General features: G+C 36.8%; 1 protein-coding gene across 3 annotated transcripts in view; it reads right to left on the bottom strand.

Moving 5' to 3' along the window:
* FAM151B (family with sequence similarity 151 member B) overlaps positions 1 to 26,376 on the bottom strand; it is a 46,967-nt gene that overhangs the window by 6,588 nt on the left and 14,003 nt on the right. Inside the window, exons 1-5 of one of the 3 annotated variants that reach the window (XM_037801788.1) lie at positions 23,532 to 23,657; positions 23,082 to 23,209; positions 9,492 to 9,657; positions 6,536 to 6,753; positions 4,343 to 4,478 (exon numbers count right to left, since the gene is read on the bottom strand). In XM_037801788.1, the coding sequence (XP_037657716.1) occupies positions 4,343 to 4,478; positions 6,536 to 6,753; positions 9,492 to 9,646 (509 nt within the window). In that variant the 5' untranslated portion in view covers positions 9,647 to 9,657; positions 23,082 to 23,209; positions 23,532 to 23,657. Of the gene's footprint in view, positions 1 to 4,342; positions 4,479 to 6,535; positions 6,754 to 9,491; positions 9,658 to 23,081; positions 23,210 to 23,531; positions 23,658 to 26,376 lie in introns of those variants that run through there. The other 2 variants (XM_037801789.1, XM_037801787.1) reach the window with 2 other exon arrangements.

The raw sequence follows: 26,376 nt of genomic DNA, 5'->3' as shown, positions 1-26,376 counted from the left end.
TTCATTACTCCAAAATAAAGAAAAATATATAAAAAATAAAAAAAGAACACACAAACCATCACATACCCCTTATCCCCCTATTATATATATAATATATATATATATATGACATTATTTTATTACTCATCTGCCCACACATTGGTTAAAGGGAGTGTCAGTCACCAGGTTTTCACTATCACATGGTCACATGATAAAAGCTATGTAGTTATATGATTATCATCAAGAATCAAGTCTACTGGATTACTGTTCAACAGGTTCAGGTATTTACTTCTAGCTATTCCAAAGCATTAAAACCTAAAAAGGGTTATCTATATAGTGCATAAGAATGCCCACTAGAGTGACCTCTCAACTCTATTTGAGATCTCTTAGCCACTGAAACTTTATTTTGCTTCATTTCACCTCCCCCTTTTGGTCAAGAAGATTTTCTCAATCCCATGATGCCAGGGCCAGTCTCATCCCTGGGAGTCATGTCCCTCATTGCCAGGGAGACATACACCCCTGGGCTCATTCCATTTTAAAGAAAATAAAATGGAAACTAAAATCTAAATATTCCAAGAAAGAGGAAACTCCAATTAATGGATCCTTACTCAAAGAAAATGTATTGGCCCTATATTAAAAGACTGGTGAACAAATATAAATTTATATATTTTAGTTTAAAATCAATATTTAAGGTTGTATGTCTATTAGTTTTCTAATCTTTATAACAAAATTTAGTGGCTTAAAACAACAATTATTCTCTCTCACAGTTTTTATGGGTTCAGGATTCAGGAGTAGCTTTGCTTGGCGGCTCTGGCCCCGGATCTCTCCGGAGGCTGCAGTCATCTGAGGGTTTGACTGGGACTAGAGGATCCACATCTAAATGGCTCATGCACAGGTCAGGCGTTGGTGCTGGCTGTTGGTGTGGAGGCCTCAGCTCCTCTCCACACGGGCATCTCTATGTTACCTGGGCTTCCTTACAACATGGTGACTAGGTTACAAAGGTGAGCATCATGAGAAAGAGAGAGGGGAATCTGTATCCTTTTTATGATTTAGCCTCAGAAATCACATGGCATTACTTCCACTGAATTCCATTGTGTAGGGCAGGCACAAGCCCCTGCCTGGTTTTGAGGGGAGGGAATGCAGTGTGAGTCACATCAGTTACAGTGTAAGAAGAGCATGTGAGATCAGAGAAATACATAGGTGTGGCTGTCTTTGGAAAATAGAATCTGCCACAAAATGTGTATTTTTTTATGACCAACTTTAATCTACATTTTCAATTGACTGACTTACCACTCCCTTATCTGGGGCATCAATAAACTGCCTCTGCTGTCAAATATGCAATAGCATTTAAGTTCCTCCCTCCTAATCCCTAATAGTTCAAGACATGTGTGAACTCAAATTACATAGCATTTTAAAAATATATAAATATAATATCACAGCAGATCATTGTACTTGTCAGATTTACATTCTACAATACAATCTCTGTTTTTACAAATAAAAAAGGTGTGTAAACTAATTTATTATTCCATAGGTCATTAGAATAGGTTATGGCACACCTGTGTGAATTATAATGTGCAAGAAGATGAGACTTATATCTTTCCTTAATGAAAAGATTAATGAAAGAGGGTTTCTACATTAGTCTTTGCAACAAGGCCCATTTTTACTAGTTGAACTACTATAATCTTTCTAGGATCTAATTTCATTTAAGGTAATCCTCACTGCTTATACCTTATATCAGAGGTTATCAAAGTTAAGCATCTGTTGAAACACAGATTGGTAGGTCCTTACCCTGGAAATTCTGATTTAGTATGTCTGGAGGCTGGTCAAAGATTCTGTGCTTCTAACAAGTCCCTGGATGATGCTAATGATGTGGATCCTGGGATCTGACTTTGAGAGCTTCTACCCTATATCGACCAGTTTGGTGAGGTTTAAAAGTAAACAGTAATCATTTCTGGGCTCATTTAATTTTCAAAAAACTACTTTAGGTCAAGTCTTTTCTGCACAACATAATAGCTGCTTTTTTGTGTTTTAAAAAATTGTATCATAAAACAATGTTTCAGTGGGGAAAAGGTGGGTTAGGAGCTAACCAGGAATTTCTTTTATAAGGAATTTCTTCCAGGAATTTTAAAATAATATGATTTAAAAATAAATGTATAAAAATAAAATTTAAAATATCACTGAACAAATGAGCACTTGAGTATACCTACCTTTTACTCACAAGTTAAGGCTTCTCTTTTCCTGTTACCATCAGCAATACCATTGGCACAGGAATTCATTACACATACTTAGCTCCTTTATCATCTATTATGAAAAACAAAGCCTAAAGCCACTCAAACAAAGCAGCTGTGTTATCAAGCAACAGCTTTTTTCTTATATGGGTGGTGCTGGTTCAAAATCATTGAATCATAATCATTAGCTGCTCAATGGAATTCATGTTCCATAAAAATTTTTCCACATCATGAAAATTTGTACTATAGAGAAATGCCTGTGGAATTGAAGATGGTGTTGAAAATATATAGGGGTACATTCTTTTTCATTCTGTGGCAAAAAATTATTATATGCAAGTAAATATGTTGCCTTAAACTTTGGGTTTACTATGCATTTATTGTGAATATTTGTCTTTGTTGGCTGCCTAGCATCAGATCCTCCTTTCTGTATTTGGGGAATCTGCCGCTGTATGCAATGGAAACTGAAAAGGCCAAACCTCTTTGGGCATTGACATGGACACTGGCATAGGGTGTCATACTGGGTAACCCCCTCCTCACCGAGGTCTTCAGTCTGAAGGGAAGTAACACAACAAAGCAGGGATAGTTTAGAAGCCATTCTGCCAGTGGCGTGGCAACATCAGAGCCATGAATTCCATACTGGTAGCAGTGACCGTCTTCTGCTGGAACATTTTAACCAAAGAGCATGCTCAGGGTTCTCAGTTGCCTAGCTTCCCTTAGTTCTTGCCCATCTTCCAGATTCTCCAGCATTCCGGTTAATTTCATGAGCTACCTAATATCCTTCCAATAAATCTCTTTAAGTTAACCAGAATAGTTTCAATGCTTGCAACCAAGAACCTGGTTAGTCGAGTGTCTGGTATCACCTATTGCTTCTCTTTAAGCATGATGCTAGCAGCTACTGATTCAAATTCCCCTAAGTTCAATTCATACATAAATGTTTTTATACATCCTCCCCCGTCCACACAAATGAATCATACTATGCACACTGTTCTGCACCTTGATTTTTTTCAGTTAATAATTCAACTTAGACATAATTTCATATTAAAACACAGGAATCTACTGCATTATTTTTAACAGGTACATAACATTCCATTGTATGGGTGTACCACAACCCATTTCCCATTGATACATATTTAGATTGTTTCAAGCCTTATGCTATTTCCAAACAATGCTTCAAGAATAACCTCATACCAACATCTAGGTGCTTAGGTGCACTTCTATTATTAGTATGACAAGCCCTATTAGTGAAATTCATAAGTAAATACCCAATTTCCCTCCAAGGGGAGTGTGCCAGTTTACACTCTCACTAATAATGTATGAATGTCTGCTTTCCTTACTCTCTCCAATACAGTGAATTTTCGAACTGGGTCTTTTTCCAGAAGATTTATAAGAATTTTTTATTTGTTAGAATTCTTTATATACATCCATATGCCATATGTATTGAAGATATTTCTACCAGACTCTCTATTTTTATGTATTCAAGTGTACCAAATTTTCCTTTTTTAGTTTCTGGGTTTTGTGCCTTACCAAGAAAGGTCTTCCCATTTGGAAACTGTACAAAAATCACCCTTGTCTTTCTTTTATGCTTTTAATGTTCAAAGGTTTAATTTATCTGGAAATTATTTTGGAGGCGGGACTAAGGTAAGATGCCAGTTTTGATTTTTCTATACTAAGTTCCATTCTAGATTTTGATTTATTTCTGGACTCTCCTTGATTTTCTACTAAAAAGAGAGCACCAAACTGTTTTAATATCTGTATCTTTATAATATAGTTTAATATTTAATGTGGTCAAACTAATTTTTATTACATATTAAAATAAAATTTTTATATGTGAACAGACTTCTGAATTCAAAGGGAAACTATTTTGTCCACTTACAAATTTTTATGAGTGTATGACATAATGAGAAAAATGACAAAACATTTAAGAGGCACCTACTATTTGCAGAAGACACGATAACGTTAAGTTAAGAGTTCACCAAGGATCATCAGTCTACCAGTGGAGCCTGTGCTTACTAATCAGTTTTCATTCTCACTCCAACTATATCATTCTATCACACTGTCCTTATATAACCAGTTTGCATTCTCTTTCCATCTCTCATGCACACTCACATGCATATATCATATTGTTAAACTAATACCTGTTTGATTGTTTTAATAGCCAAAGTAACTGAGAACAAGACTGTCTGACCAATGCAGCTCTAACAGGAAATGTCACAGGCTGATTTAATTCACTGCATATATATTCCATCTCTTTCACCATCGTCCAGCTGTATCCTGAAATGAAAAGAATTCTAAAAGTCAATGAAATGAAACACTAAATTACCTATGAGCACAAACATTTCCATTAGATTCAGAGTGAATTAAAATACCACTCAGTGTTAGAAAATAGTTTGAGTGGAAAATACAGATAAAAAATTAAATCTTCAATTTTGCCACAAGTGACCCAGAGCAAACGTAACAAAAAAGTAAAATGTTAAAAAGGTTTTAATTGTCTCCTAAGGGCAAAAAAGCAAATTTTGACACTATTTTTATCTACTTTAAAGATTCAAAGTGTCTTCTTTTACATGCATCTGCATCATTACTATTCTCTACAAACTTAGATTTTCCATTGTGCTGTTTTCTTTTCCAAGAGAAAGATAACTACTAGGCATTTACTAACTGTTTAAGTAACAATTTACTTCAAATCAATGTGGTTTTTTAGCTAGTCCAAATTACTTAAACATTTTACCTAGAGTAGACAATAGTGATAAATTGACTTTATATATGTATTTTAAATAATGTTTGGACATTCTGGAAAACTCACCTGCCCATTTGTAAACAGCTTTAGAAAAAAATTTATATATTTTAAATAATCCTAAACTCTTATCAAAAGCAGATTGTAAAATGTGCTGGTCATTGAAGGAACATTTTACACAAATCTTATGTAAGTACAGCAGCTAAATTCCTGATGGAAGAAGGGAAGGGTTCGACACTCCTTTAAAATCTGGAAAATTATATCTTCTTATTAGGAAAAGAGATTGCAAGGGAAAGCTATACTTATATGACCAAAAACCTATAAACTCTCTATTTTAAAATTATTTGTGCTATCACAAGTAAGGGAGGATATGGCGCATGCTGGTAACAATGAGAGGGTAGTTGGGGAAAAGCAGCTTGGAAGATTTCAATATCAAACTGGCTTAAAGATGCAGATATGGCCAAACTCAGTTCAAACCTGGGATTAAAGCCAGAGCCACACTAAAGAGTGATGAAAAGCAGTTTAAAATTAGTTAAAGAAGGTCCTTATTTTTTCTAGTTTACCTTCTTCAAATACTTTTTAATTATATAATATATTCTTTAATAAATCTAATAAGTAAAAATTAAAAGGCTTAGAAAATTAAAATAGAGTTAAGTTAGAGCATACTATTTTTTTCCTCTCAATCATATCAATTATAGTGGGGTTATAACCCAAATGTCCCAACTCAGCAGCTATTCTAACCTCATGCTGGACTTAAAAACATAACATCTGAAAACAAAAGCAAATCATTACGTAAAAAATAAATGTCCTGAACATGGCAGGATAAAGAGTAACATCTCCATAGGCCCTATATACCTTTTTAGTTTATTCTTCTTCCCATGTGGACGGGGGTCCCAGAGCATTTGATTGCTTACTGGTTGTTTGCCTGGAAACTACCACCTCTGGATATATGAAGAAATAGAAAGATGAATCCACTGTTGTACCAAGCAGCAGCCAGGAAGAAGCAGCAGAGTGTGAGGCCCATCAGTAGGAAGATGTGGATGGAGAGGAGGGATCCAGCCCAGAGGAGAGCCTCATGGCCTCCCGCTCCACTCTCCAGCCAAGGAGAGCACAGTGAGGACACCGAGGTTCCGGAAATCCACATCTGGAGCTCTCTCCAGGTTCTGGAGAGCAGAACTCATGCCACCCTTCAACTATTCTCCCCCAACAACTTCTTTATCCTTCATCTGACATAGGGAGTTTGCTCCAAAATAAGGCAAAAAAATGGGTGGTGGTGTAGTAACAGAACGCTTTATTGAGTCAAAGAAACCAATTTAAGATTTGTTCAAAGTATGTGAAGAGGCAGCTTTGGTTAATTTAGACCTTGCAAATAAGTGTTTCTCAAGGAAGCCTCGTGTCAGAAAGTCACCACAAATGCAGTGCCTATCTGAAATAACAGAAAGAAGGGTCACACACACACCTTCAGGGCCAGACCTTTCTCCCCATTAGGCTCTTATATTTTGGAGGAGGTATTTTTATTGTGTATCAAAGTTGTTATTTTCATGTTTGGAGCATAATTTAATTTGACCAACGAGAAACACATTATTAGAATTGTTACCTTCATTGACTGTCTGAGGATGCCAGCCTGTGGTCCATCCCAGGGAAAAAGTCACATCTGGAAAGAAGGATGTCACAGTGTCTATAAACGGTTTTGCATCCACGACTCTGCTGTTTCCATTTGGACCAGGAAGAATATCAGCATTAATCCACACTGGGCGCTGCAGAAGCCTCTTCACCTTTTCCAAGAGCATCATGGATGGTTCTACAGCTGCCAGACTAAAAACACATTTTGTTGTCAATCAGATAAATTCCTAAAGTAAAAGCAAAAAGAAGTTCTGTTAGAATAGTAGTTTTAATATTTTCATATTCATAATAAAAATGTAATACAATAATGCCCGAATTAAATAAAATCAAAGATTACATAGCACCAGAGGGGAAATGTAACATATACCATATCTTAAAATGTTGATATATACTTATTATTCATGAAGGTACCTTAAAGGTTCTATAAATATATGAACAATGTCACTGCTTATAGACAGAGGTTTAAACCTCTTTATTAGGTCATTCAATATAAAAACAATTAAGAAAATACACAAACATTCACCATCAGAGAATTACAAACAAGCTAACATACTAGATATATTCCCAACCTACAAATTCATGTTTATAAAAATATCCAAGGGCACCCAGACACCTTAGATCTAATTTTTGGTTCATGACCCTGGAGAAAAAGAGCCTCTTTACCTCATGCATTCTTGGGTGAGTACGGACACAAAAACACATTTCTAAAAATGATAATTAAGTATAAAAATAAAATATTTTCTTAAAAGCTTGTATACATTTTAATTTTCTTTTCTTTCATTGTAAGCACATTTTCTGGAAAGCAGAGGCAAATATATTTTAGTTAGTTTAAATAAAAAAACAGCTTTTACTTTTTTAACTCCCTACATCTATTCTAGCTGACACCCACAGATTTTAAAACAATAAAGTTTTAATCAGCCTATATAATTTTTACTTCATATATGTATCTATCTATATCTATCTGTATCTACCTACCTATCTATATATATATAAACTTTATAGGAAAACTACACTACTTACAATTCTGATTATTTTATCTTTTGAGCCTTTAAGACCTGTATTAATTTCTAAGAAAATTAGCTTGTAGAGAATATTGAGATGCAAGGCTCATGACTTTGGAAATGGATGTTGGAGGAGAAAATATTCCATACCCTCTTTTCACATTTCCTCTCTGTTTCTTAGGAGACTCAAATCCTTCTGCTCATGCTTCTACCTCTCTTCTCACTACTCTTTTCAGATGTACTATTTTAAGAGGAGAAACTGATAATTTCATTATTTTCTGGGTCCTGTTTACTGATGAGCAAGGATACTATGCATTAAAACTACAGGAATCAAAACAAAACAAAACAAAACAACTACAGGAATCTAGCCTTCAGTGTCTCCTTCACTCTGGTCCCATATGGTAGACTTCTTTGAACTCACTCTTCTGTCACTGAAACGGAGGCCATACATTTTAGTGGATTAATAAAGCACTAAATTTAAGTGGATTAATATTGGACCTTGCAGTTTCTAATTTAGAAGCTATCATTTCTCTGCCTCAAGTGCTTCCTGCCTTGCACTTTATCAATGGCACAACAAAACCACAATTCAGAGACCTTTTTCCTAATCTCTAGCACTATACTTCCAACACAATTCTTCCATTTTTTGGTAGTAAGCAACTTGTACCTGTGATTCCAAAGCTTGCTTCTCTGAATGTCACAGCAGTAGCCAAGTCCCCGTGGGGTTCTGCTCTTCATGGGTGGAGCAGGGGAAACCCTTGAACTAATCCATGCATGTCTGCTGCCGGCCTGCTCTCTTTTTCCAAAAAGGACTCTGATTTCTTAGGAAATTTGGTGTCCATGAAGGTTAAGTAAAAACTAATTTCCAGTTTACATTCAGGATGGAGGTTCTTAGGTTTTCTCAATTTAGTAAGCTGACACAGAGCTGTTTACCATTGGTTCTCCATCTGATAATATCCAGTCTCAAATAGCACATTGTCCCACTGGCATTTAAGTGTCTACTACCACATGCAAAGCACTGTGCAGTTAAATGCAAGAAGCTATGACACAGAACATAATGAAGGAAGAATTTAATATACATATTTTTATATGCAAGTATTTCAATTGTCGTTAATGTAGAATATAGTAATCATACTTTCTCTTACCTGAAGTTTAAATCAGAAAGGCAAAAACCTACATGTAGAAAAATATGAAACCGTACTACAAGACATGAAAGCCACTGTTCAGAGATGAGGTAAGTTTACCACAAATCCTAGATTTCTATAGCAGCTGGGGTTTATGGTGACCTTTTGTGGTGTCATCATACATCCCTGGCTTTACCTTTAATTTTTACTCTGCCAAAACCCTGCAAAAGTAAAATTTCCTGTGAAAGTCACAGAAAACGAAACGACACTTAATCTTGATCTTTATTACCAATGCTCTCTGGATGCACAATATTCTTCTTTAAGGAGCACTTTAGTTATTGAAAAATTCTAAATAATTCCCTTCATACACAAATATAATAACATAAATCAGGTAGAATATTCATTTACTATCCCAGCAGAACTATCCCAACTCTCTCTTACCCAGACTAATTTTTAATGAAAGTAGCATTTTAAATTTGCCATTCTGTTGTCACAATGGTCACTTACAGTAAATTCCTTTATTTAGGATATTCCTTTATAAAGGATCAATTCCTTTATTCCTTTAAGTTGTTTATTAAAATTAGCAACTTAATTTTAGCCTCAAAGGTTCCCAAAAAGCAATTTTAGCAAACGACTCAGTGGGGGTCTTGAGTCCATTTCTAAAACATAGGAATGGAGTCTATAATTCCATTTTCTGTTTGGTAAAAGTACAAAGTTAGGTAGTCAGGCACAGATACATGAGGCTGTCAATCTTTTTTGCAAAGTTATTCTATAAAAAACAGAAGACTGAAAAAGTTTGTACAGATACCTCTTGAAATCTAGCTTGATGCCTTTATTGCTTTTCATAACCTCAGCCAGCCACTCCTGTAGAGTGTTATCACTGTTGGTTTCAGGAGGGTGGGCCATGACTGGTTGGCCATGTTCTGATCCATCACTGGGAAGAAGGACGTCAGCCTCTATCATGTGAGCAGTACCTGTCCAAATAAAAGAACTTAAATTAATGCAACAAAACAGTTGGCAGAACTGCAGGAGATGTCATGTCCAATATCCTTCCGAGAAAGACAAAAGGAAGGAAAGTGTTGACTGAGAAATCACAGACCGAGTTGCAAAGCAACAAAAGCATTTATTTTGGGTCTTAGAATTGCAATTCATGAAACACAGACTCACGAAGCAACCCAGCAACCCAAATTGTGTCCTGTCTTGGGGTTTCAAGCAAGGTTTTTTAAAGAAAAAGAAGATTTCATAAGTTGTTTGTAAAGAATTATGATTGGCAGATATTGGGGGCATTCCAAATGTCCTTCAACTAGACAGTTTATTGATTTCTTATCTTGTGACTGGTTCATGGCATCCAGATGTCCTCAGTTTTGAGTAATGCTGTTGCTTGTGGTTTTGCATACTTTGGCAGTTTATGACATCTGGCTGAGACGTGCATAAGAATAACTTTCTGAATGGCCTCCTGAATCTATTTTAAATCTCTTAGCCACAGTAACTCAACATAGTAACTCAATATGTTTTATTTCTTTTCACAAAAGAAAACTAACATTTACTGAGTACCATGTGCCAGGCAGACGGACGAGATCAGAGATGGCCTTCTATCTCACATCAATTTATCTTGGACCCCATGATTTCTTTTCTCTAAAAGAACAGTTTACAGTTACTGCTGTCCTGGCTGTACCACAGTTTCCCAGTTTTGTTGCAAGGTTTAAGACAGACTATACTGAATCCTTTCTTCTACCCTCCTGTCTTCTCCTTACCCTACTTTATCTTCTTATTATGTAAGATATCATGCTATCTTGCTAGATGTCCTTTAACCGCATATTGACAGATTTAATTTCACTTTTCTTCTTATGAGAAAAATAAAACATATCATTATCCAGGAAATAGTCTGCATAAAATAAATGAAGCTATATTTTCCAAATATACATACAAAAGCATGGCTCTTCAAAAGTAGAAAAACTAGACTGCCCATGTGGTATCATTTCAAGCAATTCGGCATGTTCACTTTCCTGAAAACTATCCCCTAATTTATTTCTTTTTGAAATTTTACATTAAAAACACATTCCTGGAAAAGGTGAAAAAGCTTCACTAGTAACTTAGAGTGAATGTATTCAGCAGGCTGTGGTGGACTGACTCCAAAGATGGCTGCCAACAATTCTTCCCATACATAGGGGGAGTCTGTTTCCTCTCCCCTTGAATCTGGCTGGCCTAGTGACTTGCTCTGACCACAGATGGTAGTGGAAGTAAAACTGTCAGTTCTAGTCCCAGCCCTTAAAAGGCCTGGCAGCTTCTGCTTTTGTTCTCTTGAAAGCTGGCAACCAAGTAAAGAAGTTCAGGCTAGACTGCAGATGACCTAGAGACCACGTGGAGAGAGAGAAGACACTAGAGAATAAATAAGACTTCCTGGCTGACAGTAAGGCCTCTGACATGTGAGGGAGCCATTTCAGAATTTCCAGGCCCAGCTGAATTCGCAGCTGAATATGGCTAGTTACAGGAGTGTCCCAACCTCCACTGCATGGAACAGAAAAAAACAGCCAGCTGACCCATTAAATTGTGAGAAATAACAAATGATTGTTATTTTGAGCCACTAAGTTTGGGAGTAGTACTTACTAACAGGGTGCTGCCATAACAAAAATCCGTGACATTGGTTTTGGGCCCTGGACAGTGGATGGAGGCTAGACAGGTAGAGAGGGAACTGTTAGTGGAAGTTGGAAGAACAGTGAGAAAATTCCTATTGGAATTTTGAGAACAGACAATCGGTTTTACGCAGTGGTGAAATTTTGGAAACACTGTTACCTGCAGCAACTTGGAAGACAGGGTACCTGACGAATTTTTGGATTTAGCTAAGGAGGTTTTCAGGCAAAATGCTGAAAGTATCAATGGCTTATGATAAACAATGAAAAAGAAAAAAAAAAGAATGAAAGAGAGAGCTGAGCTAAATAATTAACTGCTGAGCTTTTAAGGAGCATATAGAAGAAGTATTTCCAACTCAGGACAGCTGAGTTGGAAAATAAAACTTTCCATTCTCAAAGTCTTACTGGCAAAAGAGTATTGAAGTAAGACATAGCCTTAGGCCAAAGGTTAAACACTACCAGTAAAACATGGCCCTCCTTGAGTGAACGTACAGTCCTAAATGCCTCTGCACTTCTGTATATCGTGGAATAAACTCCTCATCACTGTCAGGCACTGCATTTAAATAAATTAGAATACACTGAGCCATGGACTGCAGTTTCTATATCAATTTTTACATACCTTTTTTCACTGACTTTTTCCCGCCAAATTTCTTTTTATCCAACAGGCTTAGCCATATGAGAAATTTTAAGGCAAGTGTAGGACTGTGACAATTGAAATTGGGGAAACAGGTCATGCAGGACCTTGCAGGAGATTGAGGTGGTTCAAGGGCTCCAATAAACAGCACCCCATTCACCACATGGATTATGAAAAATAAAACAGTCAAGTTAGCAGATGGGTCTCAGAGTATTTTCTTTATTTAATTATAAAGCTAGGTCAGAGGATGCAGCTTAGTTGAGAGCCAAACAAGTCTGCTAACCTCTAATTGCCACCAGCATTCCTCTTCCAAACTTTGGAAGAGCCCTGTCAAAGGTAAGTTTCAGAAAATACACATACCCATATTGCTAATATCACTGTCCAGGTAGAAGAGGAAAGAGAAGGAAAGAGCTCACTCCCATGCCTAGCACCATTGATAGATTAGCTCTACGCTGTTATGGTAAGTTAAACTATGTACCACAGAGAAACAACTTCTTAGTCTTAATCCATTCCTGTGGGTGTGGACCCTTTGTAAATAGGTCCTTTTGAAGATGTTATTTTTAGTTAAGGTGTAGCCAACTGAATCAGATTGGGATTTAATCAAAATTATTGGAGTCCTTTATTAGCAGAATGAAATTCAGACATAGAGTGAAAAAGCCATAGGGAGGAGTAAAAGCCAACTGTCAGTGGAACCAGAGATAAAAAAGAAGACATCATCATGTGAATTGACAGGTTTCTGTCTATGGCCAAGCCTCTGTAGTGAAAACGGGGCAACTGGATTAGAAGGATGGATTATCTGAACTATTACTTTCCCAGGATGAGATTGAGGGAAGAGGGTTGTGGGCCCATGCTTTCATCCAACCCAATTTTCTAATCCCATATTTGAGATAAAATGTGTCAAACATCTAATTTTATAAAAGTAAAGCAAGAATAATTTATCATTAAAGTGGTGTTTAACAAAAGATATGCAGGCATTCCATATTCTCTTCCATCAGTGCAGGAACACACAGGCCTTGGAATACCTTGCTTAAGACTAATAGTCACAGACTGTTAATTCCATCTATTTCCCATGAGTAGGAGAAAAATCATTAAATAGCTGTGTCAAGGAGTCTTAGATCCCAAGAAGTTCCGGAAGGTCTCCATGAGAATACGTAGTGGGGAGATCCAAGATGGCAGATTAGGAGAGACAGAGCAAAATTCACCTCCATGAAAAACACCAGATGAAGGACAGAAACTGCTCCAGAATAGCAGTTCTAGGGTTCCACCGGCTGGGCAGGGACTTCTACACCCATAGTGAGTGTGTACTTAGTGAAACCAAGAGGCTGTGTTTAAGACAGATGACTGTTCAGCTGGGAATGCCACTGGGGAACAGGCAGCTGAAGCCAGCTGACAGCGTGGAGGGGAGAAGCCTTCCACACCCTGGGCATCCTGAGTATCTGGTGTGGGTGATAACCTTTCACAGACCAATGGCCAAGAGACCCTGTGCCAGGGACTGGCCGTGGGAGCAGGCAGGCAAGTGCAAAAAGGGGTAGCCTTCCACACCCTATATAGCCATCTTTGCAGCTGGCTGGGGGACAGCACTTCACAGCCCCATGACTGAGACTTTCCTTGAGGGAATTTGGGATTCGGTGGGCTTGTGACGGCGGCCACTCTTCCTCCAAGGAAGCCTGTACCTAGAGGCAAGTGTGCCTCATGGAAGTGCCAATAGCCCTCCACCAATTCCAGGAACTCATGGGAAAATGGCAGAGAGGGACTGTGGGGCATTTGAGCCAAAAGGTAAGACTCACAGCTCTGCAGCCCCAGAGTACTGCATCCACAGCCCCAGGAATGGCCAGAACCACTGTGTCCTGGAGCAGACTCCCTGCCATACGGCACATGGCATGCCCCACCCACCCACAGGACTGGCAGTCCCCAGGGCACATAAAAAATTGGTGCACTGATTGGGCCTCCACATGGTTGGACCTCCACTCAGTGCACAAAGTTGGGGAGAACTGGCTTGAAGGTCAGAGGTGACTCAGGAGCGTCATCTGCTGGTAGGTTGGGGAAAGTGCACTCCATCAAGCTGTAGCTATGTCAAATTATAGATAAATGTTTATATAATCCTGCATATCCTATCAAGATAAGCAAATGCCAAGAAGCCAAAAACAACAGAAAATTTTAGAGCATATGAATAAACCAGAAGATATAACCCAAACATCCAAATTAAAAAGACAGAGGAAACACAGAACTTGGAGCAATTAAACAAAGAAGTACATACAAACATCAGTATCATGACTCAGTATATAAAGGACATGAAGAAGACCCTAGAAGAGTATAAAGAAGAATTTGCAAGAGTAAATAAAAAAAAATAGCAGATCTTATGGAAATAAAAGATACTGTTGACCAAATGAAGAATATTCTTGAGACACATAACACAAGATTTGAAGAGGCAGAGGAATGTATTAGTGAACTCAAGGATAGAGGAAAGTGAAAGCACAAAAGAATGAATGGTGAAAAAATCGAAAAATTTGAAATGGATCTCAGGGAAAAGGTGGACAACATGAAGCGCACAAATATAAGAATCACTGGTGTTCCAGAAGGGGAAGAGAAGAGTAAAGGGTTAGGAAAAGTATTTGAAGACACTGTTGGGAAAAACTTCCCAATCCTTCTAAATGATATAAATATGCAAATCAAAGAAGCCCAACGAACTCCAAATAGAATAAATCCAAATAAACCCACTCCAAGACATATTCTGATCAGACTATCAAATGCTGAAGAGAAGGAGAAAGTTCTGAAAGGAGGAAGAGAGAAGCGATTCACCACATACAAGGGAAACAACATAAGACTAAGTAGTGACTACACAGCAGGTACCATGGAGGCGAGAAGGCAGTGATATGACATATTTAAAATTCTGAAAGAAAAAAATTGCCAGCCAAGAATTCTTTACCCAGCAAAGCTCTACTTCTTTATCCAGCAAAGCTCTACTAGCTTAGAAAAAAAGAAAGGAAAGAGAGGTCTGGAGAAGGGCACAGAACTGAAGAGTTTTAGTAAGGGTACATTAAAGGAAATAAAGAGAGGGGGTCAGAATACATCTGACAAATAAGAACCAAAGGATAAGATGGCTGATTCGAGAAATGCCTTCAAAGTAATAACATTGAATATGAATGGATTAAACCCCCCAATTAAAAGATATAGATTGGCAGAATGGATTAAAAACTATGAACCATCAATATGTTGTTTAAAGAGACACATCTTAGACACAGTGACACTAACAAATTGAAAGTGAAAGGATGGAAAAAAACATTCCATGCAAGCTACAGCCAAAAGAAAGCAGGGGTAGCAATACTAATTTCAGATAAAATAGACTTTAAATGCAAGGATGTCATAAGAGGCAAAGAAAGACACTATATACTAATAAAAGGGACAATTTCACCAAGAAGAAATAACAATCATAAATGTTTATGCACCCAATCAAGGTGCTCCAAAGTACATGAGAAAAACATTGGCAAAACCGAAGGAAGCAATAGAAGTTTCCACAATAATTGTGGGAGACGTCAATACACCATTCTACATGAGAAAAACATTGGCAAAACCGGAGGAAGCAATAGATGTTTCCACAATCATTGTGGGAGACGTCAATACACTACTCTCTCCTATAGATAGATCAACCAGACAGAGGACCAATAAGGAAACTGAGAACTTAAACAATATGATAAACAAAATAGACTTAGGAGACATATATAAAGCATTACATCCCAAATTACCACGGTATACATTCTTCTCTAATGCTCGTGGAACTTTCTCCAGGATAGATCATATGCTGGAGCATAAAACAAGCCTTCATAAATTAAAAAGATTGAAATTATTCAAAACACATTCTCTGACCACAATGGAATGCAACTAGAAATTAATAACCATCAAAGATCTAGAATATTCACAAATATCTGGAGGCTAAACAACACATTCCTAAACAATCAGTGAGTCAAAGAAGAAACTGTAAGGGAAACTGCTGAATATCTAGAGATGAATGAAAATGAGAACACAACATATCAAAACTTATGGGATACAGTGAGGGCAGTATTGAGGGGGAAATTTATAGCTCTAAATGCATACATTAAAAAGGAAGAAACAGCTAAAATCAACGAACTAATGGAAAAATGGAAGAAGCTATGAAATGATCAGCAAACTAACACTAAATCAAGTAGAAGAAAAGACATAACAAGGATTAAAGCAGAAATAAATGATGTGGAGAACAAAAAAAAAGAAAGAGAGAGAGAATAAATAAAACCAAAACTTGGTTCTTTGAGAAGATCAACAAGACTGACAAACCCTTAGCTAGACTGCCAAAGTCAAAAAAAGAGAACACCCATATAAACAAAACAATGAATGAGAAAGCTGACATTACTGTGGATCCTGAAGAAATTAAAAAAATTATAAAGAATACTATGAACAACTGTATGCCAACAAACTGGATAATGTAGAGGAAATGGACAGTTTCCTGGAAACACACAAACAACCCAGACTGACCAGAAAAGAAATAGAAGACCTCAACAAACCAATCAAAAGCAAAGAGATCCAATCAGTCATCAAAAAGCTTCCCACAAATAAATGCTCAGGGCCAGAAGGCTTCACAGGGGAATTCTACCAAACTTTCTAAAAAGAACTGACACCAATCCTACTTAAACACTTTCAAAAAATTGAAGAAAATGGAATACTACCTAACACATTTTATGAAGCCAACATCACTCTAATACCAAAACCAGATAAAGATGCTACAAGAAAGGAAAACTACAGGCCAATCTCCCTAAGGAATACAGATGCAAAAGTTCTCAACAAAATACTTGCAAAACGAATCCAAAGACACATTAAAAAAAACATATACCATGACCAAGTGGGGTTCATCCCAGGCATGCAAGGGTGGTTCAACATAAGAAAATCAATCAATGTAATACAACATATTACCAAATCAAAAGGGGAAAATCAAATGATCATCTCAATAGATGCTGAAAAGGCATTTGACAAAATTCAGCATCCTTTTTTGATAAAAATACTTCAAAAGTAGGAATTGAAGAAAACTTTCTCAATATGATAAAGGGCATATATGAAAAACTCACAGCCAGCATAGCACTCAGTGGTGAGAAACTGAAAGCCTTCTCTCTAAAATAAGGAATGAGACAAGGATGCCCACTATCACCACTATTATTCAACATTGTGCTAGAAGTTCTAGCCAGAGCAATCCAGCAAGACAATGAAATAAAAGGCATCCAAAATTGGAAACAAGAAGAAAAACTGTCATTATTTGCAGATGATATGATCTTATATTTGGAAAACCCTGAGAAACTGAGGACACAGCTACTTGAGCTAATAAACAAATTCAGCAAAGTGATGGGATACAAGATTAATCCACGTAAGTCAGTAATGTTCCTGTACAACAGAAATGACCTAACTGAAGAGACACTCAAGAAAAAGATTACATTCTCAATAGCAACTAAAAATATCAAGCACCTAGAAATAAACTTAACCAAAGATGTAAAAGACCTCTACACAGAAGATTACATAACTTTACTAAAAGAAATAAAAGGGGACCTAAAGAGATGGAAAAATATTCCGTGTCCATGGATAGGAAGGCTAATGGTCGTTAAGATGTCAATCCTACCCAAACTGATCTACAGATTTTATGCAATTCCAATCAAAATTCCAACAACCTACTTTGCATACTTGGAAAAGCTAGTTATTAAATTTATTTGGAAGGGGAACATGCCTTAAATTGCTGAAAACATTCTAAAAAATGAAAAACGAAGTGGGATGACTTACACTTCCTGACTTTGAAGCTTACTAGAAAGCCACAGTAGTCAAAACAGCATGGTATTGGCACAAAGATAGACATATTGATCAATGGAATCAAATTGAGAATTTGGAAATAGACCCCCAGATCTACTGTCAAATGATTTTTGATAATGCTTCCAAATTCACTGAACTGGGACATAATAGTCTTTTCAACAAATGGGGCTGGGAGAACTGGATAGCCATATCTAAAAGAATGAAAGAGGACCCCTATCTCACACCTATAAAAAAATTAACACAAAGTGGATCAAAGACCTCACTGTAAGAGACAGTACCATAAAATTCCTAGAAGACAATGTCGGGAAACATCTTCAAGACCTAGTATTAAGAGTGGCTTCTTAGACCTTATACTCAAAGCACAAGCAATGAAAGAAAAAATAGATAAATGGGACCTCTTCAAAATTAAGAGCTTCTGTACCTCAAACAAATCTGTCAAAAAGGTAAAGAGCAGCCAGCAAAATGGGAGAAAGTATTTGAAAACCATGTGTTCTGGTTTGCTAATGCTGCTGTTATACAAAATACCAGAAATGGATTGGCTTTTATAAAGGGGATTTATTAAGTTACAAATTTACAGTCCTAGGCCATAGCAGTGTCTAAACTAAGGCATCAACAATAGGGTACCTTCACTGGAGAAGAGCCGATGGCGTCCGGTATACCTCTGTTAGCTGGGAAGGCATGTGGCTAGCATCTGCTTGTTCCCAGGCTATGTTTCAAAATGGTGTTCTCCAAAATGTCTTTCTCATCTGCACCACTGAGCTCCTTCCATTTGAGCTTTTATAGGGCTCCAGCAAACTAACCAAGACCCAGGCTGAAAGGGCAGGGCCACACCTCCATGGAAATAATCTAATCAAAAGTATCATCTACAGTTGGGTGAGTCACATCTCCATGGAAACAACCTAATCCAAATATCCCACAAGCTTGGATTAAAAGATCATGGCTTTTTCTTGGGGACACGATATACCCAAACCAGCATACCATGTATATGATAAGAGACTGGTATCTTGCATATATAAAGAAACCCTACAATTCAATCACAATAGTACCAACAGCTTTATTATAAAATGGGAAAATAATATGAAAAGACAATTCTCTGAAGAGGAAATACAAATGGCTAAAAAACACATGAAAAAATGTTCATCTTCACTAGCTATTAGGGAGATGCAAATCAAGACCACCATGATATATCATCCTGCACAATAAGAATGGCTGCCATTAAACCAACAGGAAACTACAAATGCTGGAGAAGATGCAGAGAAATTGGAACTCTTATTCATTGTTGGTGGGACTGTGTAATGGTACAGCCACTCTGGAAGACAGTTTGGTGGTTTCTCAGAAAACCAGGTTATCGAGTTACCCTACAATGCAGCAATTTCACTTCTCGGTATATACTCAGAAGATCTGAAAGCAGTGACACAGATATTTGCACACTGATGTTCATAGCAGCATTATTCACAATTGCCAAGAATGGAAACAATCCAAATGCCCTTCAACAGATGAGTGGATAAACAAAATGTGGTATATATACACGATGGAATACTATGCAGCAGTAAGAAGGAACAAGGTCATGAAACATACGACAACATGGATTAACTTTGAAGACATAATGCTGCGTGAAATAAGCCAGACAGAAAAGGAGAGATACTGTATGTTACCATTAATGTGAACTTTGTGAAAAATGTAAAATAAGTGTCTTATAATGTAGCATACAGGGGACCTAGAGATAGACAGAAGCTAGTGAAGGGGAAACGATAACCTAATATGTACAGTTATGATAATGAGGGTGAACTTAATGGTATGGGAATGGGCAGGTATGACTATGGTTCTTTAATGGGATTATAAGTATCAATGATGCAAAAAACCAAAAAACAAACAAACAAAAAAACAGAACACATAGGGTCCTCTCCCTGATCAAGATGACAGAGTGAGAAGTTTCAGGGCTTTGACCCCCAGAGAAGCTTTGAGCAACCAGCAGAAAATGGCAGAAACATCTTTCTCAAAGCTCCAGAAAACAGTTAAAGGACTGCAGTAAGAGATAGAGTGCTGAATCCAGAAAAAGACTACTTAAAAGTGGTAGAATCTTGTGGCAGCCTGGTTGGCCCTTCCCCAGCCCTCACCCGCTCAGCATGGAGACAGACCCCACTCCCAGTGCAGATCCCTGGCCCCATTCTTGAGGGAGCCATATATAAATACCCCTCATGCCATACTGGGACTCGCTGTCCCAGCATTTCCCCTACATGTAGGAGGCAGCTCACAGAGCTCTCCTACAGAACACTGTGGGAGAATAGTCAAGTGGCTGCCTCGAGCAAGGGATTGCTGGTTGTAGGACATACATTGCAGTGCCCAGGACTGTGAGGAAATTGCTTCCTAAGGAAAAGGGGACCTTCCTATCTGTATAAATGGGAAATTCCTAGGACCAAATGTACAAAACAAGACACATGCATAGGAAGGGCCAGGGAGGCTCCTTTGCTTTGGCCTGGAGCTATTCTCTAAACACATTCTATGGATAAGCTCTGAAGGAAATTGCTTATACAGGTCAATCTGCAAAGACTGGGAAAGGTGTTTTCTTTTTTTCTTTCTTTTTTTTTTTTTCTAGCTCCTGGTATTCAAGAAAAGTTCTGTCATAACACTAGTTGGATATAAGCGTAAGGAACAGATGTCACAGAATCTAAATTACAGTGATGTGCCAATTTGGGTGTACTATGTCCCCCAAAATGCCATTATTTTTAACGCAGTCTTGTGGGGGTGGGCTTATTGGTGCTGATTAGATTGGAATTCCTTGATTGAGTATTTCCATGGAGATATGACCCACCCAACAGTGGGTGATGAATTTGATTGGATAATTTCCATGGAGGTGTTACCCCACCGATTCAGGGTGGGTCTGAATTAAATCACTGGAGCCATACAAATGAACTGACAGACAGAATGATCTTAGAGCAGCTGTGAGTGACATTTTGGAGAGAAACTGAGAGTGACATTTTGAAGAGGAGCTGCAGATAGGAGAGGACAAAAGGCCCAAGAGCAACATTTTGGAGAACGCCATTTTGAAATGCAACCTGGGAGCAAGCAGACACCAGCCACGTGCCTTCCAAGCTAACAGAGGTTTTCCAGACACCAATGACCATTCTTCAGTGAAGTTACTCTGTTGTTGATGGCTTACCTTGGACACTTTATGGCCTTAAGACTGTAACTTTGTAACCCAATAAAATCCCTTTATAAAAAACAATCCATTAATGGTGTTTTGCATAATGGGCAGCATTAGCAAACTGGAACAAGTGATAACACATTAAAATATTAAAATGTCCAGGTTTCAACAAAAGATTACAAAATACACAGGGAAACAGGAGGTTAATGGCCTAGGCAAAGAAGATTAAAGCATTAGAAACTATTCATAAGAAGATTAGAACTGAGATGTTCCAGACAAAGACTTTTTAAACATGGTCCTAAATATGCTCAAAGAGCTAATGGAAAACATGGACAAAGAGCTGAAGGAAATCATAAAAATGATAGATAAACATAAAGAGAATATCAGTAGAGAGACTGGAATTATGAAAAGGAATGAAACAGAGTTGAAGACCATAGTAAGAGACATTTAAAATTCCCTAGGGGAATTCAACAGCAGATTGGAGCTGGCTGAAGAAAAAAGAAGTCCACATACCTTCCCACTCCACCACACTGTACAATATTATCAAGAGGGGCAGTAGCAGAATCACTTCTGAAGTTTTTTTAAAAGCAGTTTTAAAATTTTCTTTTCTAGCATTTTCTCAGATGTACTATTTTGTGGAAGCATATGGGTAGATGAGTATCTCAAATGCTCATTTTTTTAATCCAACCATCTTTACTGATGAGATCAATGATTTTGAAGGATAGGGCAAATGCAATTGGAAAAGCAAGAATATTTAATATTCATATTATGATTAATATTCATATTCTTATATTTGGGGAAAAACCATTGGTTTCTTAATACAAACTACAAAAAATAAAACTGAATCAAATCTCCTTGGCTGATAAGGCATGAGTTACTAAAAAGTTGAAAAATATCGTGTCTAGATATCGCAAGTCTTTTCAGACTTCAACTCAACTCAAGCATAAAAAAGCTAAATAATATGAGGTTAGTAATTAGCTTGGGAAGACTTGTGATGAAAAGAATTAAGATTTCTGCTCTGATTTAACATTAGTTTTAAATGTTTTTCACCAGGCAAGATCTGCAAAATTATGAACACAAACACTCAAGTGTAAATTACTCTATTATTTTTGAAGTAAAAAATGGGACACACTGGCTTAGCAGCTTATTGCCACAATTGAACTATTAAATGTGAATGACTAATTCTTCTGGAGAGGTTAGCTCACCTGGTGAACTGATTTACACAGGAATCAGAAAAAATTTCAATTTCAGGAATTCCTAGCCTCAAGTCTTTCTTTCTAAGCACCACAAGAAAAAAAAAATGTAGCTGTGAGTCAAGAATAAGTCTAATACTTTTATAAACTTGGAGTTGTCTTTATTGGAAATTATATTAAAATTATAAGATTTACATATTTATTATGAATTTCTCATATCTGATCATAAAAGGCAAATTCAAATTAGTCATTAAAGATTAATAATGCATAGTTTTTATATTATTGACATTTACTCTCATATAAAACCAAGACCACTCAACATAATAACTGCAAATGGTTCTCAAATTTCAGAAGCTATATAAACATTAAAAGATATAAGCACTTAAGATTTTATTATCAAGAACTCAGAAAAGCCATGTGTATGATAATACACATGACACACATAACAGGGGAGGTTGGGGAAATAAGAGAAAGCAGGAATTCAGTTACTTTCTATGGACACTTCTTAAAATGGGATAATTTGAACTAGGGGCTGGTGTTGATGATGGTGATGAGGTAGAGCACATCTTTCTAAAGCACTGCTTTTGCTAAATGCATTTACTCAGTAATCAATGTGTGGTTATTATGTGCTGGGCACTGTTTCAAGAACTAGGGATTCATTATTAACAAGACAAAGTTCCTCCCTTTAAAAATTAAAACTGTATCTTTATTGTAAAATTAAAACTGTATCTTTATCATAAAAGAAATCCAGGTGTATAATGGAGTAAGATGGGGAAAAAAAGTGAGTTAATTTTTGCAATAAAACATCGAACTTCAAGGAAATCTCCTTGTTGGGCTAGGTTACTTCAAGTTATGTCTCAGTCGTCTGGGGATATGCTTTTATTCTTCTCTGCTGCTACAGCTACTAGGGTTATTTCAAAGGAAAAGGCTTAAAAGCACTACTATAGAAGCTATATGATGAAGGGATATATATTACCACAGATTGAATCAGTAATCCAAAAGGCTTGGTTTCTAGCCTAGGCATAAAGGCTGCCCATGGAAATTATTTATATGTTAGTATATCATGGCTTCATCCACATATTTACGGAGCTCTTCCTCAGTACACTGTGAAAGAGACAAAAATATGTAAGGCACACAACCCTGATCTTTAAAAATGTACTTAAATAACTTCAATATACAAGATATGAGAGGTTCAAATAAGGCACAGAAAACAGCAATCACTTCTGGGAAATAAGAAAATTCTTCCATTATGGAAATCTATTCATTTGTAAACAAAATTGACCCTCTATAAAAATGTTTATATCAGCTCAGAATTTACACTTGGATCATCTAAGACTCTGGCACCTGCAAATATGCCCAGATGTCAAAAAAAGTAGTTGAATTCATCTATTATTCAAAGTAAATACGAGTAATTGTCCTGACTTACTTTTCAGTGCCTCGTTCATTTGTGCCTTGTGGTTAGCTGCATGATACCAGATGATCTCAGCGCCATCTTCTGTTGTAATCTGATTATTTCTCAGAAAATATTCCAGTATATTTTCACTCCAAGCCCCTAAAATCACAGCACTTACATTAAAAAGAATAGATTGTTTTTTATGGGGTAAATCTTTTTTTTAAATAAAAAAGGGTAGATGCATTGAGGGAAAGTAACAGAATAATTAGACTGGGAAAATATAAGATCTTAAAAATGGAGAACACATATGTTGTGGCAATTGTATAATATACATAAACATTATATATATATTAAATAATGTAATAATTAGTAAACATATAGGATAGAACCTCAGAAGCACAAGAAAGTATGTAGAAAGAAAAAAATTGGTAAGAAGCAAATATTTAAAAGCAGGAATTTTCATATAAATATAAGTACAATTTATGTAAAGTCAAAGTTACGTTAAAAATTTCCAAATTTTGTACAACTTAATTGTTTTCTCCACCTGAAGCCCCATTCTGTATTTACATTAATAACTTAGAATCTTAAATTGCATATTTTATTGCATATTCACATTTCAGAATACGATTCTTAGCAGTATCTATATGAGTGGCTAAATCTCCTGTGTTGATATTTATAGACTTATCCAGCAAACACAAGTCTACATAATTCCCGTATTTATCAACTATTTTTGAGCAGATCAGACTTTCCCTTAATAAATCATTAAAATATGTGAGTTAACTGAGACTCAGATTAAGTGGCTTCCCTAATGCTACAAAGTTAAGTAACAGCAAAAGCATATGAATCTGTGACTAGTCTGTACTATGCCATACCCCAATAGAACAATGAGGAAAATCTGAAAAACAGTGAAAAGTTATCCATAACCTTACCTCCCTTGTTCATTCATTTAAATGTTTATTAAATGTCTGCCATAAGATTGTATCCTCTTTAACTATTTGTTTATTAATTCTAAAAACAGTTGAAAATCTAAAAACAGCTACCAGACACTGCAGGTAAAACATGGAGAAAAAGTAAAATTTGATCAGAGAGTGCAGGGGTGTATAAAGGTAACTTCTAGCTAATTTGCATAGGACTTAGCTGTGACTCTGCACATAGACCACAGAATAAAGAAAGGAGTGTGTTAGGTGGAACATCTACTATCCCCAACCAGTCTTCTACCCAAAACAATGGTCCTATTTAGCATATGCAATAGTCACGACCTTTCAGACTCAGATGACAATAGACGGACATCATCTTTCTATATTTAAATTAGGCATTGCATTAGTTTCCTAAGGCAACCACAAACTGGGTAGTGTAAAGCAACAGAAATTTGTCCTACATCAAGATGTCTGCAGGGTCATGCTTCCTCTGGAAACTCTAGGGAAAAATCTTTCCCTGCCTCCTCCAGCTTTGGCTGTCTGGTGTTTCTTGGTTTGTGGCAGCATAACTCTAATCTCTGCCTCCATCTTCACCTGAAGTTCTTCGGTCTGTATCTATTTCTCTTTTCTTCTTATAAGGACACCAATCATATCGGATTAGGCCCATTCTCATTCAGTATGGCTTCATCTTAACTCGAATATATGTGGAAAGAGCTCATTTCTAAATAAAGTCATTAACAGGTTCCAGGGGTTAGGACTTCAAAATATCTTTTTGGGAACACAATTCAACTCAAAACAGGCATTTTAGAAGACACATTAATTATTGGCTAGAACAGAAATGCCCAACATAGGAAAATAATGAAATCATAGTATATTCTCATGATAAAATACGTGGCTTTTAAAAATGAAATTTTAAGGTAGGCCAAATGACCTACAGAAGTGGTAATTGTGTATGTTATCAGAAAAAACCTAAATGTTTATTTAGCGGTAGATACTGGATGTTTCTGTGGCATCATTCAACTAAATGCACTGCTTTCAAAATTTTTATAAAGGCAACTTACAAATTAATAATACAATACCATGACTCTAGAACTTAAAAGACATTTGAAGTAAAAAGTTTCTCCTGCCCTTTCAGTGGTGAAATTACTAGCTTGTACTTACCAGCCACAGCAGCATATAAACTTAGAACTTAGGAAGGCTTCAATTACCTATGATTTAGGGTATTATTATTATTTTAGGTAGGCTGTAACCCTGAAAATAAGAGCAAGAAAGTGGCAAAATTCGTTGCAATTATTTTAATACAAAAAAAAGTAGTTAATCTTGAACCCACATGACTCTGAAAGGGAGTAAATTCTGGATTTTCCACAGGCAATAGTGGCTTGAAAAGGTCTTGGGCTGATTAACAATTTCTGAGTTTCTCTTGATACTTCCAGATCTGTACTTTTACTGTAATCAGACAGTAATTCATTAAGTTATTCAAGTTTACTAAAAAACCAAATTAGTGCTAAGTAACATTTCTCAGCTATAAAAATATGACAGACTACGTCAGGGAAACTATAGCTCACAGGTCAAATCCAATCTGATGTCTATTTTTGTATAGCTGGCAAGCTAAGAATGTTTTTACATTTATAAATGGTTGAAAAAAAAACAAAACAAGATTAATATTTCGTGTCTTGTAAAAATTACATGGGAAGAACTTCCAGGGAAGATGGTGACGTACGGATCTCCAGGAAACATTCCTCCTCCAAAACATTCAATGGACAGTCTGAGAAAACTGTTCTGGTGCTCCAGAGGTCAGGGAAGCACTGTAAAGCATCCAGGGAAGAGCGGGAGGAAAAGGCTGAGAAACTGCAGTGAAGAACTATGAGTAGCTCACTCTGCAGAGGCTGTGGGTACCCACTCCTTGCTCTTGAGGTGGGTCACCTCGAGTTCCAGGCCCTGGCTGGCTGCCATATACAGAC

This window comes from Choloepus didactylus, chromosome 13 (genome assembly GCF_015220235.1).
Source record: "Choloepus didactylus isolate mChoDid1 chromosome 13, mChoDid1.pri, whole genome shotgun sequence".
In the NCBI taxonomy this organism is placed as follows: Eukaryota; Metazoa; Chordata; class Mammalia; order Pilosa; family Megalonychidae; genus Choloepus; species Choloepus didactylus.
Note: the sequence above shows the minus strand (reverse complement) of the source record. Positions and strands in the feature narration are given on the sequence as shown.